Below are 14,856 nucleotides of genomic sequence, written 5' to 3'. Positions count from 1 at the left end.
GAGCCATTACCAGGCCGTCGGGCGGATGTGCATCGATTTTTGATTTCAACTGTTAATAATATTTGTGTGTGATAACACCTGTAGGAGCAAACCGTCGTTGTAGATGGAAATCGTAAGGACGTTGAATGCACGCGTGGATTGAATCAATGATGGGTTAGATATATAGGCAATGTTGACCAACTTGGAGGGAACACAGGAGAGAAGTATGAAACGTGCAATGTAGACAGACACGGAGTTATATGTGAATAGCGTGCTTGAAGCATTGTTTTATAATTTTACCTAAAAGTCGGAAGTCATCGCCGTGATAAGGTGGGTGTTTTTCTCACGTTTGGCTATGTCAAATGAGGTCATGAATACTGATATCGAGAGACATGATATTTTCCCTCCATGGAATAGATAGACAGATTTACAAACAGAAGCAGAGATAGAGACAGAGAAACAAATGAGGTAGAAATAGCAACACTAGAGATAGGAGTAGAAACGCAGGCAGAAGAACATTGTATATCTATCAGTCTGTCAAGTCGTAGACATCCCTCCCGTCACTCTTGGAACTTGCATGATGCTTTGGGAAGAGCTACTAAAAAAGCTCATCGACTACCACTACCGGCATAAAGGCGACGAGATACAGCCGATCAAGACGGATGCACCAACTCCAGCTGATGGCACCGTGAGGCCGGTTCCGATGATGTTGCAAAGCGCGCACTCAAGCGACGACTTGTTACACTTGATCTCGTATTCCATGTTGCCATGTTCGGAGGGGTTGCGGCCCGAGCCTTTCGGTGGGATGTTGTCCATCGTCATCTTAATCTTTCGCGGCACCTTGACGTAGTGGTCGACCTTGTCCACCCACTGTAGGCACTGACCCTCGCGGCCGGGGCGTGTGTCCGGCGTGCGACAGATACGAGTCGTCGTCTCGCGCTTCGATGAGTATTCCTTGGTCTTGCCGAGATTGGCAAAGGCGGTGGAGAGTCGCTGCAGGGAATGCAGCTCAGAGTGGCCCTCGTTGGCGTGGCATGACCACTCAATGTTACAGCCCGAGCCGATCGAGATGGCCGTGGTATCGCAATCGGTACCTTTGTCGTTGAACATGCGTCGGACAGTCGCGACTACGCTCTCCGCGGTTTGCTCGTATAGGTCCACCCAGTCCGAGTTGGTAGAGCCGGTGATGGTCGTGTCGTCCTTGTCATTGTTGTTGCCGCCACCGCTGCCGGGTTTGACGTACGGCTTGTCGCGGTGGTTGCACACGTAGGCACTGGAGCACCACTTGCCGTCGGCCAGCTGGTAAACCTTGTCCCAGTGGTACGAATAGCACTTGAACGGCTTGTCCAACTCGTATTTGTGCCAAGCATCGCCAGCTGGGTTGGGATCTTTGATGCTGCGGTCAATGTGGACGGTGAAGACGTCACCATTGGGCATAGTTGCGCTGACACCGCCAGCTTGGCCCCAAGGGTACGATCCACTCCAGGGCACGTTGACCATCATGGTCGGGCTGTAGGTATCTAGCCCGTTGCCCGTCCACACATCGCCCGGGTAGTAGATCATCTCGCGTGAGGTAGAACCGCCGTTTGCCCCGAGACCGATGCCGCAATCGGCGAGCACGAGACTCTCGTATGGGCTCCTTTGGGCCAATGCAACACCTGCAGAGAACAAAAGGGTTGCGCCCCAGGAAGCAGACCGGAAGCTTTTGGTGAACATGTTGAGTTGGCGACTTATCGCGGTAGATAATAATCGATGAATTAACAGAGTCAAGTGTTTCAAACGAGGTGTTCTCAGTTAGTGAAATCTTGTTGATGCTGCTAAGACCAAAAGCACAAGCTGTGGCAACATCGTGTCTTTAATGTTTCTACATATCAACTCGTCCTGCCCTCGATGGGACCATCTGTGTTGAGATTTTCTGTCAGCGGTATGGTCGCCGGCTGTTGTATTTCCCCGGGCTCGCCGTTTAAGAAGCCGCTCAACACGATCGTCTGCTAGATGCGGGCTTTCCGAAAAGGTCTCACCTTGTTTCGATATGCTTTGGGCAATGCGTTGAGCCCATTGTCGCCAGTCCGGAAAGGCTATCTGGGGTGTGGGTTGCACAACAAACCCTAGTTTAATGCTCCTACTTCTCAGCCAGCCAATATCCGGCCTTAAGTTAGAGCTATGCACAAATTCTCAAGTTCAAGCCGCTCATGCATGCTCACCTCAATCTGTACAAACTAGATGGTGATTAAAAAGAGATATTCACTGAAAGTATTCGTTGCTCGTGGTTGTCCCCAAACATTACAATGTTGGGTCCTCAGCTTTCTCTAACTTGATGGTATTGCAACGTGGCGTGGGGAACGCGTAGAAAGCCAATGCCCCGGGAACGGAGATTTCCATGCCAATTTGGGTAGTAAGACGCTCTGATAGGTTTCTCAAGTTCATGTACATGTCGCAGATAATTCATCACAACCGCTTAGGTGCCCTATGATGCATGGCAGTGGCTGAATCTGCACATAAGCACTAGCCCCGCGAGGGTCTTCATGCATACAGAGTAATCGCCGACCTTGATTAGCATCTGCGTCTCATGTCTCAATGAGTAGGCTTTCTCCTTTTTCGGCCGATGAAAGGAAGGACGTTTGAAAGAACACGCTTGGCCTGCATTTCGCCACAAATCCGCGTGCAGTGAGGTTCGGATGCAAGGAAACGTAAAGCACGTAGAAGAGGGTTTCTAGGGAGATTTGACACTAATTTCTAAGAAATACTGAAACGGCGGGCGGATAGGGTAGCAGGATAGAAGACGAATATAAATCGACAAGGACAATAACAACAACGACGACGACGACGACGATGACGAAAGCGATGGCAGTAATAGCTATCAAGCTACTGTACAGATATAAGATATCAGCAATAGTCCGCCCAGTAAGCTAGCCCGAGGTATGTGCCTGAATAGCGCCCGGTTAGCGACACTTTTACAGCATCTTTCTCGTCGGTTGAAAATCACTAAGCGCAGAAACTGAAACTTTCATAGCTGGGGAACTAGGGCCCCATGCAATAGCAAACTATCTCCCTCATGGCAGAGGGAATTTCAATTTACATCGAAGAATGGGTTCGGTCGCGCATTTAATTGAATCATTCAGATGGTGTTTCGGGGTGATTCCAGGATGAAAACGAATCCTGAAGGAACCTTCCCTTCAGAGTACACTAAGCGGAACTGGGCGGCGTGATACTTAAATAAGCTCTCAATTTATCAACGTTTCTGGCGAAATGATGTTTGCACGATAGGAGCGATGGAAAGTGTCTCTAAGCACCTCTAAAATCACGTCTATTAATTTCATGAAACCTCATGATCTGATTTATCTTTGAGTGGCCTCCCACACCGGTTGACACAACGACAAATGCATCCTGTCATGATTTCGGGTCAGCTTTCCCAACCCCACAGGCTGGGGAACGCCTCCTATAGGATCGATGGATCTTGCGCAATTATAATCATGTAAATCATATGCCATTCTCACCGCGGTTGTGGTAACAGTCACAGGCATTCAATCCAAATACTTCAGTCTCGTCCGATTGTAGAGGATCTGAAGGAATCAACTCAACATACGGAGAACTAGGCATCATGATTGCATATATGTCTTCAACATCAGTCCTTGGCCCCTATTCTTCACGGCATAAGGATTTCCCTTTCCTTAGCACTACCATGATAAGTAGTAACTTCGAATACCTAAACAGACATGTTTTTCGGTTTGCTACACACCTTTCGGACACCCTCAATGACTCACTCGCAACAGTTTTCACACCTTTTGATTGTCACATCTTTTCGCAGTCCAACAGACAGAGTCCACTCCTTTTCAGACGACTCCTCCAGCCCACCAAGTCTCTCTTGAGTCACCTGCCTGAATTACCCGTTGGTAAGGCTGGCCACACTATGACTCAACCTTGATGGCCCACCCACTAGTCCCCTTTTGATAGACGTCATGAGGCTCCCACGGCTCTTTGCCATTCTTCTCGTTGTAGGAACCGTCGTGGTTGCCGCCGGAACTGTTCTTCCCAATTTCGCTAGACAGGCGTGCTGGTGTTCATGCGACGGGCTTCCAGGTAGCAGCGCTATGCTATGGCCGGCATGGCATGCTGTGGACAGGCCGGTGCTCAGTGGAGCAGCACTTCCTGCCCTTTGAGCAACAAAGCTGCTGCCGTTTTTGCCAACTGCTGCAACAGCAAAGGTGGCGGTGGATGTGTCTAACCTTACGAGTGGAGTGGCTTGAACCTCTGGCCCATCCGGGTACATCGGATATGCCACAACGCGGTTTTGACGACAGCATTACAATCAAATCAAGCCTGTATATTAAATTAACTCATAAAAGAATATGCCATTTCGTACCCATTGCTTATCGTCAAGGCTGTTGCTATGGTTATTGAGCTCCGTCATGAACGGATTGCCTCAGAACAATTGAGAGCTAGGTCAGTCATTACTCTGCGCTATGCGGGAATGACCTTGGTGAACTTGCGACCTGGATAGTTCCTAAAAGTCAAAAAGCCGTGAAGATGCCTCTCAGACCTCTTTGCGGTTGGCAAAAAGGTCTTTTGCAACCCTTGTACTCTTAATATAGTCAGAGACATGTACGAAAAAGTATAATAAGTATTCAAATGGTTGAAACAGCATACCACCATCTTTCTTTTACATCTGATCAACATCCGATTTCCTTCAGATTCCAGACAGAAGCGATGGCTTCCAAAGCAAAGTCAACAACCGGCCAGGAGGCAGCTGGTATCCGCTGCAGGGAGTTCGCAGACTTGCTTAACCGCGCACATGAAGACACCGAATTTGGCGAAGAACGTCCTATTACAGCGCGAGGGGGAGTGTATGCGAAAGTCACCCTCCAAGACGTAAACGAAGACGTTGTTCGAGCTCTCGGGGAGTGGGTTGTGAAGCCCCGCGGATATCTGACACTCCCCAAAAGATCCACTTCACGTTCTGCCACAATTGTCTTCGCAGTTACCGAGCGAATCTGGAAAAACCTTCGATCGGAAAGCTGCATCACTTTCGTTGAGAACATCCATCACATCAGCCCCGTTACCGTTTCGTGGGTGATGGACGACAAGGGGAAGAGGGAGGAACCAGAAACCCTATCTGGAATATCTCAAATTGATGATAGTGGTCCTCTTGACGCGATCAATATTCACGTGGATTATGGTGAGGGTCTCTAAGGTACGTTCTGCGGTACACCGTATGTAGTGGCTCGAGGCTGACTACAGAAAAAGACTCGAAGCTCTAGCCGACATTTTCGTTTTCACGTACAAACTAAGTGCATGGGAAATCACACTGATAACCAGTCAATCTGCTTTCAAATTTTCCATGGGCTCGACTTGAGGGGCCATCTGAAGCATTGAGATTCAGTTCTTGGGGCATGGGACCTCATCAGCTGGGAATCTCGGGAATACCTTTTTAGCTCTCGGGCATCCCAATGCAGTAACTCCGAGCGCAACAAAGCAAAATAGCGAACAATGCTTAGGGCAGTCAGGTTCGCCCCATTCCGCTGGACATTCTGTAGACAGAAAAGCTTTGTAATTCTCTGTACAAACATTTATGGAAACCTTGTCATGTTCCAGAACATTGAGCAGTTCTTCCAGCATAGTACGAGCATCACTAGCACCAAGCACGATTTGAAGAAATTCTTAGCAAATTCATAAGCGTCAAACATGCATGTGACCACCACGAACTACATATGGTCAAATGTCCATACTACTTTTGCTAGTAGCAGTCATTATGCGGTCAAGGTAGTGCGAATAAGCAGCGAAAACGAGTGTAGAGCTGACACGTGACTCGCAGCTCTGCGACGGCGCCGACTTACTTCGCCCCGCCGTAATTCCACGTCAAGATCGTTTTTACGCAAACATGCAACGGAGAGTCCGGTCGCCTTGCTCCTTCAGCATCCTGCAAAATGTTTGACGAGTTGAACATGCCAAAATAAGCCACCATGTTACCCAGCGAGCCCGCATCAGAAGGTGCTCAGCCATCGCCCGTCCGCAAAAGCAAAATCGGCTCATTTCGCGTGTCTACTGTCGACGACTTCAGTTCCAGCACTCGCAATGAACGTATTCGGCGAAGATCCGGGCTTCCATCAACAGCCTGCCAGACATGTCGGTCTAGGAAGGTGAAATGCCATGTGTCCGTTGGTCAAGAAGGATCTTCCACACTGGGAGAGCAATCCCAGCCCCCACGGTGTCAGGCATGCCAGCAAGCGGATATTGAGTGTCGCTGGGACACAGTCGACAAGAGAAAAAGGCGCAAGGTGCAAAGCACAAACGATGCATCGCGAGAAACCGGAACGCTACCCATGGAAAGCATCATGGTCATCGGGGACGGCCAGCAGCCTGCTTCAGAGGAATCTCATCTTCACAACAGGGCGGCAAGCCAACCTTCAGGAGGTGAGGATCTCAGCGTACATCCAGGAGAAAAGAGCGCACAAATGCCGGGGAATTTCAACAGCATTCATGTCGGCGTGCCTGAGATGGGCATCAGGGCAAATAAGGAGCCATCCGAAGTGCACTCGGAAATTCAATCTCCGTCCAGGGAATTATTTTCATTCGACAACATGGACATGTCATATGACTGGTCGGAAATTCAAGATTTGGTGCTCGATTTCGATGGAATGGAAAACGTCAGCAACATCAACTGGGATAACATTCTCGCCGACCGACAGTCAGACGATCCCGCAGCAACGCCTAGGCCCCCAGCCAAAGCGATGCGCCTGCGGCTGTATCGACGATTCGGGCCCACTGCTGTTCTGCCCGGACTGAGAAAGCTCTCAATTGCCGTCAACACTCGATCTCCAGAAGGGAGTGGTGAATCCGATGCTAGTAGCCGCCCTGGAACTTCGATGACGTTGTACTCTCGAAGGGTGAAGGCAACGCATCCGTCACCAGGTACGCCAATGTCTGACGACTCTCCCTATGATCTACCTCTGGAAGGTATTCGTCAAATAGCCGAGGTATTCTTCAACCGGCTGGCTTGTTACTTCCCATTCGTCGAACCCAAGATTCTGGATGGTCATGTTCGCTCAGGCCAGGCGTCCAGTTTGTTGATGAATGCTATCGCAGCTTTGACGATGAGGTTTTGTCCCGTTGAATTGTCGCCGGGCACAGTGGATGTAGGCGCAGACAGCCCATGGCGAAATGGGACCTATTTTCTGAAGCGTGCAAAAGAGCAGCTTGTTACACTTTTAGCCATACCCACGACAGACATTGTGTCTGGAATCTTGATCCTAGCTTGGGCGGAATTTGGGGACAACAACGAAGCTGGTGAGCAAAGTTTCTCTGGTATCAATGCGAGACAAAGATCAAAGGCTGACAAGGATTTCAGGACTATGGATGCTTTCTGGTATGGCTATCCGAATGGCTCAGGATATGGGGCTACATCGATGTCCCGAGAAAGAAGCGAACCCTTCCAGCGTCGCTTTCTGGGATCGTTCGCCCCTCAGTCCAGACGGCAAAGGTCTTCTCAGCGATGAGATGTCCAAACTGCACCAAGCTAAATCCAAACTGATACTGTTCTGGACGGTGTTCTTCTTGGATGTGTTTGTATCCCTGCTTACTGGCAGGCCACCCACTCTGAAGCGCTCAGAGGTCGAAGTGCCAATCCCAACAACGGACGACATGAAAGCCGCGCAGCTGGACTTCCAGGAGCACGTGTCAATGAAGAACAAGATATTCCCTGAGATAGCCCGGTTTATGCTGCTCTATTCAGAAGCAGTTGAGCTTCTGAACCAGACACGGAGCGAAGAGCAGGCTGACGCCTCCACTTCTTCAAATGAATCATCTCAAAGATCCAAGTTGGAAAAGGTCAGAGATCAGATCATGAACTTGTACCATTCCCTTCCTCCAGATCTGGCTTTTAGCATCGATAACTACAAAGCTGCCAGCCTGTGTAGGCAGGCGGGACAGTTCTTGATGCTTCATGTCTACTTTTACACTTTCACAATTCTCCTGTCGAGAAAGCATTCACCAGAGGGTACGAGTAACTCACCCCAGCCACAGGTTGTGTTGGTGGCATGCCAAAAGATTGTTCAAATGCTCAACACTGCTGAGCTCATCGACAAAACCGGGTATCTTTCTGTTCCGTTCATCAACCAGGGCTTGTTCGTCGCGGCGTCTACGATTCTGGAAGAGCAACAATCTAACCAGAATCGGCCCCAAGATTTGTTTTCTCTGGTTAGCGGCACTGACGTTGACTATCTCTGCAAGAAGCTGCAGGAAATGTCCCACTACTTCAGGGGTACTGGCGTGACCCTAGCGGCATTGGAACGCAAAAGACGAGAGGTCGCGGCCAAAACCACAAGAGGCAACCACTCGAGCGAGGATGAAGATTCTGACGAAGAAAAGAATGAGGTTGTTCAGTTGAGCGATGGTGGCATTGTAAATCGATACTCGATACCGGAAGAAGGAAGCTAGCTAACTGTCGGTTCAGCATGGGATAGTAGAAAGGCAGTCATTCAGGATTCGGAAAAGTGGTCAGATATTGACACAGGGCGGGGAATTCTCAAGATGTATACAATGTTTTCAACAGTGGAGTCTGCTTAGTATTGTTAAATAGTAAGAGATATGTAAAGTTTCAAGATCAACGCCCATACTGAGTAAAATTCTGTTCTCAGAGATCTATTTGGCCAAGTTGGGAAACACATGCTAGGAAGCGAAGTGCAGCCAACCCTTGCCCCACCTTCCCCATTCGGTAAGTCCGAGCCATGTGCAACCTGAACTGCATAGTCAATTTCTCCTGCTTCTTCAAATACGACGTCAAGATTTTATGCTACTATTGGTTTTACAAGTATTTTTGCTGTATATCCTAGAAGATCTCTTATCAGGAATCCCGCGTTCTTTAACCACCAGCTGGTTCAAGCTTTCATTACGAGACCTCGGTATCGACCATGGGCTCCCAGAATAACGCTGAAGCCCCTGCGGGCACGGCTTCTTTCGCAGCGATTTTGTTCGACATGGACGGGACTATCATCGACACGACCTCTGCCATCGTTGAGCACTGGCACAGGTACGGTTCACCGGATTTCTATAGGTGTAATCGCCTAAGCTGACTGCACTCCAGAATTGGAAACGAAATCGGCGTTCCACCTGAGACTATTTTGGAAACATCTCACGGACGGCGAAGCATTGATACGTTGAAGCTGGTGGCGCCTCACAAGGCAAACTGGGAGTGTAAGACTCTTTGTGTGTTCTTAATAAAAGCGGCGGCTGACTTGAGATTAGACGTTAAAGAGGTTGAAGCAAAGTTGCCGGCGCTATACGGACATCTAGTAGAAGAGATACCCGGAGCTCTCAAGTTTCTTGAGACTGTGGCGAAGTGTCAAAACCCGTGGGCTATCGTGACATCGGCGTCAGAGCCCCTCGCTTCAAGATGGATCTCGCAACTGTCACTCCCCGTTCCAGATCACCTTGTCACAGCAGAGCTGGTAGAGAACGGAAAGCCAGATCCTTCATGCTATGAACTTGCATTGAAGCAGCTTGGCCTGGTAGGGAGATCAGATGAGACACTGGTTATTGAGGATAGCCCAGCGGGCATAATTGCGGCCAAAGCAGCAGGCTGCAAGGTTTTAGCGCTTCTGACGACTCACTCGAAGGACCAGGTATCTGCAGCAAAGCCTGACTGGGTGGTGAAGGATCTTCTCTCTGCTGAGGTCGTCGGCTATCAAAATAGCAAGATAGTTGTGAAATTTCACGATCAAAAGTAGGATGAATAACATAGAATCGCAAATGATAGGTTGAAAGAGTAAATGATTATGAAGGCTTGAGACTAATATTGCGAGAGTCTTGCTATCTGGGCGGATACTACTAGTTAATTGGGCGAATAACTACCTATATTGATCCTAATAGTTTATCTTATCTTGACTAAGCTTTACTACTATAGTCGCTGTTCCCATCCTTCTCTCCTTCCCTATTATTATCGTTATCGTTGTCATTATTATCATTGTTATTGTCGTCGTCGTCGTCGTTATAATCGTTATTATCGTATCGTCCCTATCGTCATATATCCAACACCCGCCCGGTTAGCTAGAAGCATCCGCCTGGATAGCAAAATTCTGTTGCGAACTGCGTTGGTCAAATGTTATTACAGTCTATCCAGCGATATTGAAGCTCAGATAATGTGTGGAAATAAAGAAAAATATAGCCTGAGAGAGCAGTCAACGTCATATGACGCTTCCGGAACCAGTGCATATAGATTTGACCGACCATTTATCGGAAAACCCTGGGCTAAGGGCCGTAATGAATGTATGGCACCCAGAGCGGTAACATGATTTCGGTTCTTCTGATATCTCTCATGGACCTAAGATCCTCTCCATGATGCGACGTATCTCCTTCCTGTTCGTCATCATGCACAGCGTCTCTAACTTTGTCTGCCTTCTCCCTCTGCTTCAAGTCCGCAATTACGGACGCCGCCCAGATGTCTCGAAGCTTCTTCGTAGCGAAATGCAAGCCACCGCTTACGGATGCGTCTGATATCCCTTTCGTGATCAGAAACTCGTATGTCAATCTCGCCATTTCTGAAGACAATTCATCGTCGACCTCCCACAGAGTCCCAACCACATGTCGAAAGCCTGACAGCTGGAATGCACTTGTCAGATGAATGTTTTCATCCACGAGATCCTGGTTGGAGTTTTCGCTTGTCTTGCATGCCGACAGGTAGGCTAGGAATGGTGGGCTAGATGCAAGATTCTTCTCCATGAGACTTGCAGTAGTTAAAGGTTGCGTCATCCAATCGTCTAGCAGAATGTGGCTCTTGAGCGGGTCAAGCCGATTCGACTCTCCGTGTCCTGCAAAGTGGAAGATGCGGCAAGTCTCCAAAGCTGCCAGAACGTCTTTCTTAATAGAAGTAGGCTGCACGCAATTCAGCGAAGTCGAGTTGAAAACACCACGAACCACGTCAACCTCAGTTCTTGCGTAGCGGAGGCTTGAGTGTGGCAGCCCGGGGGTTTCTCCCATTCCGATCAATACGACATCTGAACCAAATTCATGATAACGCTGTTGACGAGATGTCATAATGGCCTTCACAGACGAACTGTATGAAGACATAACCCTGTCCATGGCGGTCCTGTGGCCTGGAGCTAGGTGATAGCCAGCAGCATGCAACGGAAATCGAACAAGAGGCCCAGTTGGGATCCAGACAATGTGTGGCCAGTTGTCGTCGACACAATGCTTCGAGAAGCCCAGATGGTCCAGTACCGGTCCGACCACAGAGTCCCAAAGCCACATGAGTGTTTTGAACGACCCGACATCATCTGCGCGTCGCAAAACGTCATCCTTGGTGAGTTTTGGCAGTTCAAAGGCATGTATCCGAGATTGCTCTATAATCAGAGCATCGCAACGTCGGGAACTTATGTTGATGATGACGATTGGGCCGTCTTCTGCAGCATCTTGCATTTGACTTCCAGTTGCAGAAGACAGGAATCTGTCGAAACCAGGCTGCGCACGAATGTCCTCCAAAAGCGCGGCCATTTTTGTGCTCGCTTTGTGACGTTGGTCTGTTTCTGGAAGCTTGTATAGGCTCAACGGATCGTCGAATGATTCGATATCTTCGAAGGCGTCGCGGTATGTCGGTTTGTCTAAGTCGGCGCGGAGTTCGATGAAAGACCGAGCGAGTTCGGGGTGTTTGGCCTCTAGCAAGGATAAATCTGTCCGCCTATCGTGGAAGAAGCTGGCTAGAACTCCACGGCCGGTTTCCAGAAGTTCGATGGCAGTGACAGGGCTCTGGCCGTCATTGAGTGCGATTGCTGCCGCCTCACATGCGATTCCAACAACACGTCCCAAAAAGAACTGCTTGTCTTCAGGCTGAAGAGACAAAGGCGCCGATATAGGAATGAGATCCACGGCAGTTTTGGCGTCTATGAATGCCTCATGTTTGTCTTGGTCCATGTACCCCTTTGGCAAAAGATGGTAAGCCGCGTAGACCCGTGTTGTTACGTCTGCTTGCTCAGAACCCAGCACCGCGCGTAAGTACCCTCTTGCCTGATCTCTGTCGGCATCTTGGTCTGTATTGGAGAACCTGAGGTCAAGTCGCGCTCCAAGATTAAGTAGCCATCGGCTCATACTCTCGTGTCCTGCAGGGGCAGTATCGATGCATTCGTTCAAGTACTCAATGCACTGATCCAAGTCTGTTAAATCGTGTGTGACGAGAAACCGTTCGGCAAGAAGATTTCCAACATTGTTCAAATACCCGCATCGATTCTCATGATCGCGAGGGGAGATCGCAAGCGCTTCTTGTCCAAGGTTGATAGCCTCATTGATATCGTCGACATTCTTGGTTAATCTTGCCCGGTTATTAAGCTGCGTACCAAGGTTGACAAGCCTGCTGGGCCTGTTTTCATCTTTCTCTGGTGTCAGTTCGGCCATTTTTCTCACAACGCGGATGCTATTTTCGATATCGGGCAGAGCTTGGGTTCTTCCGAACTTGCTCAGGTACATACTTCCGAGGACATTCAATCTTCCGGCGTTTCGACGGTCGTTTTCTCCCAAAGATGAAACAAGGTCTTCCATGATATTGATGGCCTTCTCCAAATCCACCAAAGCTCCAACGAGATTGAACCTAACTTTCAGCCCTTGCACAAGATGCTGTATAAAGAAATCTCGTTCTAGCCCAGCTGGCGCAATTTCCAAAGCTTTTCGACTGTGCAAGATTGATTCGTCGATGTCCGAAACTTGGTGAGTGTGGTTGAATCTGTGCCTCAACCCAAACCCTATGTTTTTGAGGTTTTCGACTCTCTTTGGATGGTGCAATGGGGCCGCTTCAATCGCCATCCTTGCAACTGCAATGGCCTCGTCCAAATCCTCAAGTTTATTGCTTCTTTTGAATTCAAAGAACAAACCTGATGCAAGCATGTGAAGAACGTCATGATAACAAGCGTCCGTTTCCAAAACCCCTGATAGGGCCGTCCTTGTAACAGCAATTACATCAACTTGTTCTGGCGCTTTCTCGCTCTCGTCTAGCCATTTGTCAAGGGACGTGATGAGATTTCCACAGTGTTGGCTTCTCGTCGGGGCATGAGATGGGATAGATTCGAGGATTCGTGTTGTGTGGAAGATGCTTTCTCGCAGGTGTGGCAGCGATTGTGAAAGCTTATACCTTTCCCATGTCATGTCTGCCACAAATTTCAAACCTGTTTCGAAGACGCGGCCCCATTCTGGTGTCATTCCTGTGAGAGCCTGTTTCTCAACGAAGATGGCGTTGTCGAGGTCAGCTACATTTGAAGTAGCCCTGGACCTCATGGCGAGCGTCTTTGCAATCATGTCTAGCTTCCGGAGTTGCATGGGATGGAATCCGCCGGGAACCACTGAGACCCTCGGAATTATGCTATTGCTCATAGCTTCTGGATCCCTGATTTGTAAATCGGCAAGTTGGTTGGCAAGATCGTTGAATTGTCGAAGAATATGCACCGTTTCGTCCAGCTCAAGTTTCACCACTGAGGCTGAATGCGCTGATACTTGACGAGTAGTCTCGTCTTCGTTGTGATTGTCGTGCGGATCGCCCGTGTCGTCCGTGTCCGTCAGGTGAGAGTAAACCTTCACTTCCATTCTCCAGACCAGATTTGTCCATCCTGGATAGCGAGCAAGAGGGAATATGCCGACCTCTCCGCCTTCCATAAACGCTAAAGATTCGATCCAAGCCTGAACGTCATCCATCTCTTCGTCGTCTTCTGATGGAACCCCAAGATTCCACTCGTGAGTATGGCATCGAATATCAAACGACGCTCGTACGTTTCGTTGAAACTCATAGAGGTCGGGCTCCTCATCCTCTTGTATCAGTCCAAGCGCGAACCATGTGTTGGAGTCCGCGTATGGGTTCAATGACGAAGTAGTGTCAGCTCGTCCTGGACGATGTCAGCGAATGCGTGGAGGTGTGCAGTTTTGTGGTAGCAAAACACGTACCTTGATCGTGTGACCATATCCGTACAATGAGTCGGGTTAGTTGCCCCGGTCCCAAGGTGAACTTCAAGTAAGGGGCGCGAGGTGAGTTGCAATCGAATCCTGTTGGCCGTGCTCGAATGATTTCTTGTAGCTGATACGGCTTTTCGTGGACAGCCTGGCCAGGCTGCTCTTCAGATGTGGCCATTTTTGAATTGAATGCGAGATGGGCTTATCAAGGGCATCACGCACAAGTGTTAGGGTGCTGAGCTGCGCTGCGACAATGCGACGATGCGACAGACTTCAGCCAGGAAAGACCTGAGATGAAGAAGGAACTGAGATGGTCACAACGTCACAGCCTCGCGGGAAATCATGTGCCATAGATATTACCAACACATGACACAGCTGAAAATGGCGTCGTCGCACTCACACAAAATCAGGCGACCAATCCCAAGCCTGGATTCAGCACGCTGAAGAGGTTCGGAACGGGGATCCGCACAGGGCCCCATGCTGGTTGAACAGCAACGTTATCGCTCTTGATTTGAAAACCAGCGGACGCTTAGATCTAGTAAAGAGTTCACAGATAGTTGCCGTCAGGTCGCTATGTGTATTGCGTGCTTCTCTTGAAGGACTAACAACTGTCGCAGCAAATGACAGTGCCTGATTCGTCGGCTGCGATAAATGTACATCGCGAAGTACCTCCAAGAGTCCGGACGAATCAGGGGCTGTCATTCTGACCAATGCAAGTAGGGTATTAGAATTCGCATGGGTCTTTGTTGTATACAGTGCAAAGTGTACTCGAGCCAAACACTATTCCTTGTCTTTGTAAGGGTTAAATTGTAAATACAAAATCTCTCATGCTAAATGACTGATCGTCAAGCTTGATTTCCAAGCTAACATTCTTATTGTTTGGAAATTGTAAAATGACCAATGAGAAGAGCTTAATTAGCCGGAAACAGGAACCAGAGTTCTTGTCGGAGAACTAGACGT

At 49.0% G+C, this 14,856-nt stretch overlaps 3 protein-coding genes across 3 annotated transcripts; 2 read left to right on the top strand and 1 right to left on the bottom strand.

The window, feature by feature from the left end:
* Nucleotides 1-6,311: 6,311 nt before the first annotated feature.
* On the top strand, nucleotides 6,312-8,441 carry CGCS363_v004263 (putative transcriptional regulatory protein; the record flags this gene model as incomplete). The annotated part of the gene is made up of 3 exons (XM_036636112.1): nucleotides 6,312-7,263; nucleotides 7,325-8,376; nucleotides 8,439-8,441. The coding sequence occupies 3 exons, from the start codon at nucleotides 6,312-6,314 to the stop codon at nucleotides 8,439-8,441; spliced, it is 2,007 nt and encodes a 668-aa protein (XP_036497531.1).
* Nucleotides 8,442-8,885: 444 nt separating this feature from the next.
* Nucleotides 8,886-9,219, top strand: DOG1 (2-deoxyglucose-6-phosphate phosphatase 1; the record flags this gene model as incomplete). The annotated part of the gene is made up of 3 exons (XM_036636111.1): nucleotides 8,886-9,004; nucleotides 9,059-9,168; nucleotides 9,215-9,219. 3 exons carry the CDS (start codon nucleotides 8,886-8,888, stop codon nucleotides 9,217-9,219), a joined length of 234 nt encoding a protein of 77 aa, XP_036497530.1.
* Nucleotides 9,220-10,221: 1,002 nt separating this feature from the next.
* On the bottom strand, nucleotides 10,222-14,074 carry CGCS363_v004261 (uncharacterized protein; the record flags this gene model as incomplete). The annotated part of the gene is made up of 3 exons (XM_036636110.1): nucleotides 10,222-12,338; nucleotides 13,122-13,832; nucleotides 13,891-14,074. 3 exons carry the CDS (start codon nucleotides 14,072-14,074, stop codon nucleotides 10,222-10,224), a joined length of 3,012 nt encoding a protein of 1,003 aa, XP_036497533.1.
* Nucleotides 14,075-14,856: the final 782 nt, after the last annotated feature.

The sequence above is a fragment of the Colletotrichum siamense genome (assembly GCF_013390195.1).
Source record: "Colletotrichum siamense strain Cg363 chromosome Unknown KSG_Cg363_contig03, whole genome shotgun sequence".
Classification (NCBI taxonomy): domain Eukaryota; kingdom Fungi; phylum Ascomycota; class Sordariomycetes; order Glomerellales; family Glomerellaceae; genus Colletotrichum; species Colletotrichum siamense.
This window is presented reverse-complemented; position numbering and strand designations above follow the sequence as displayed.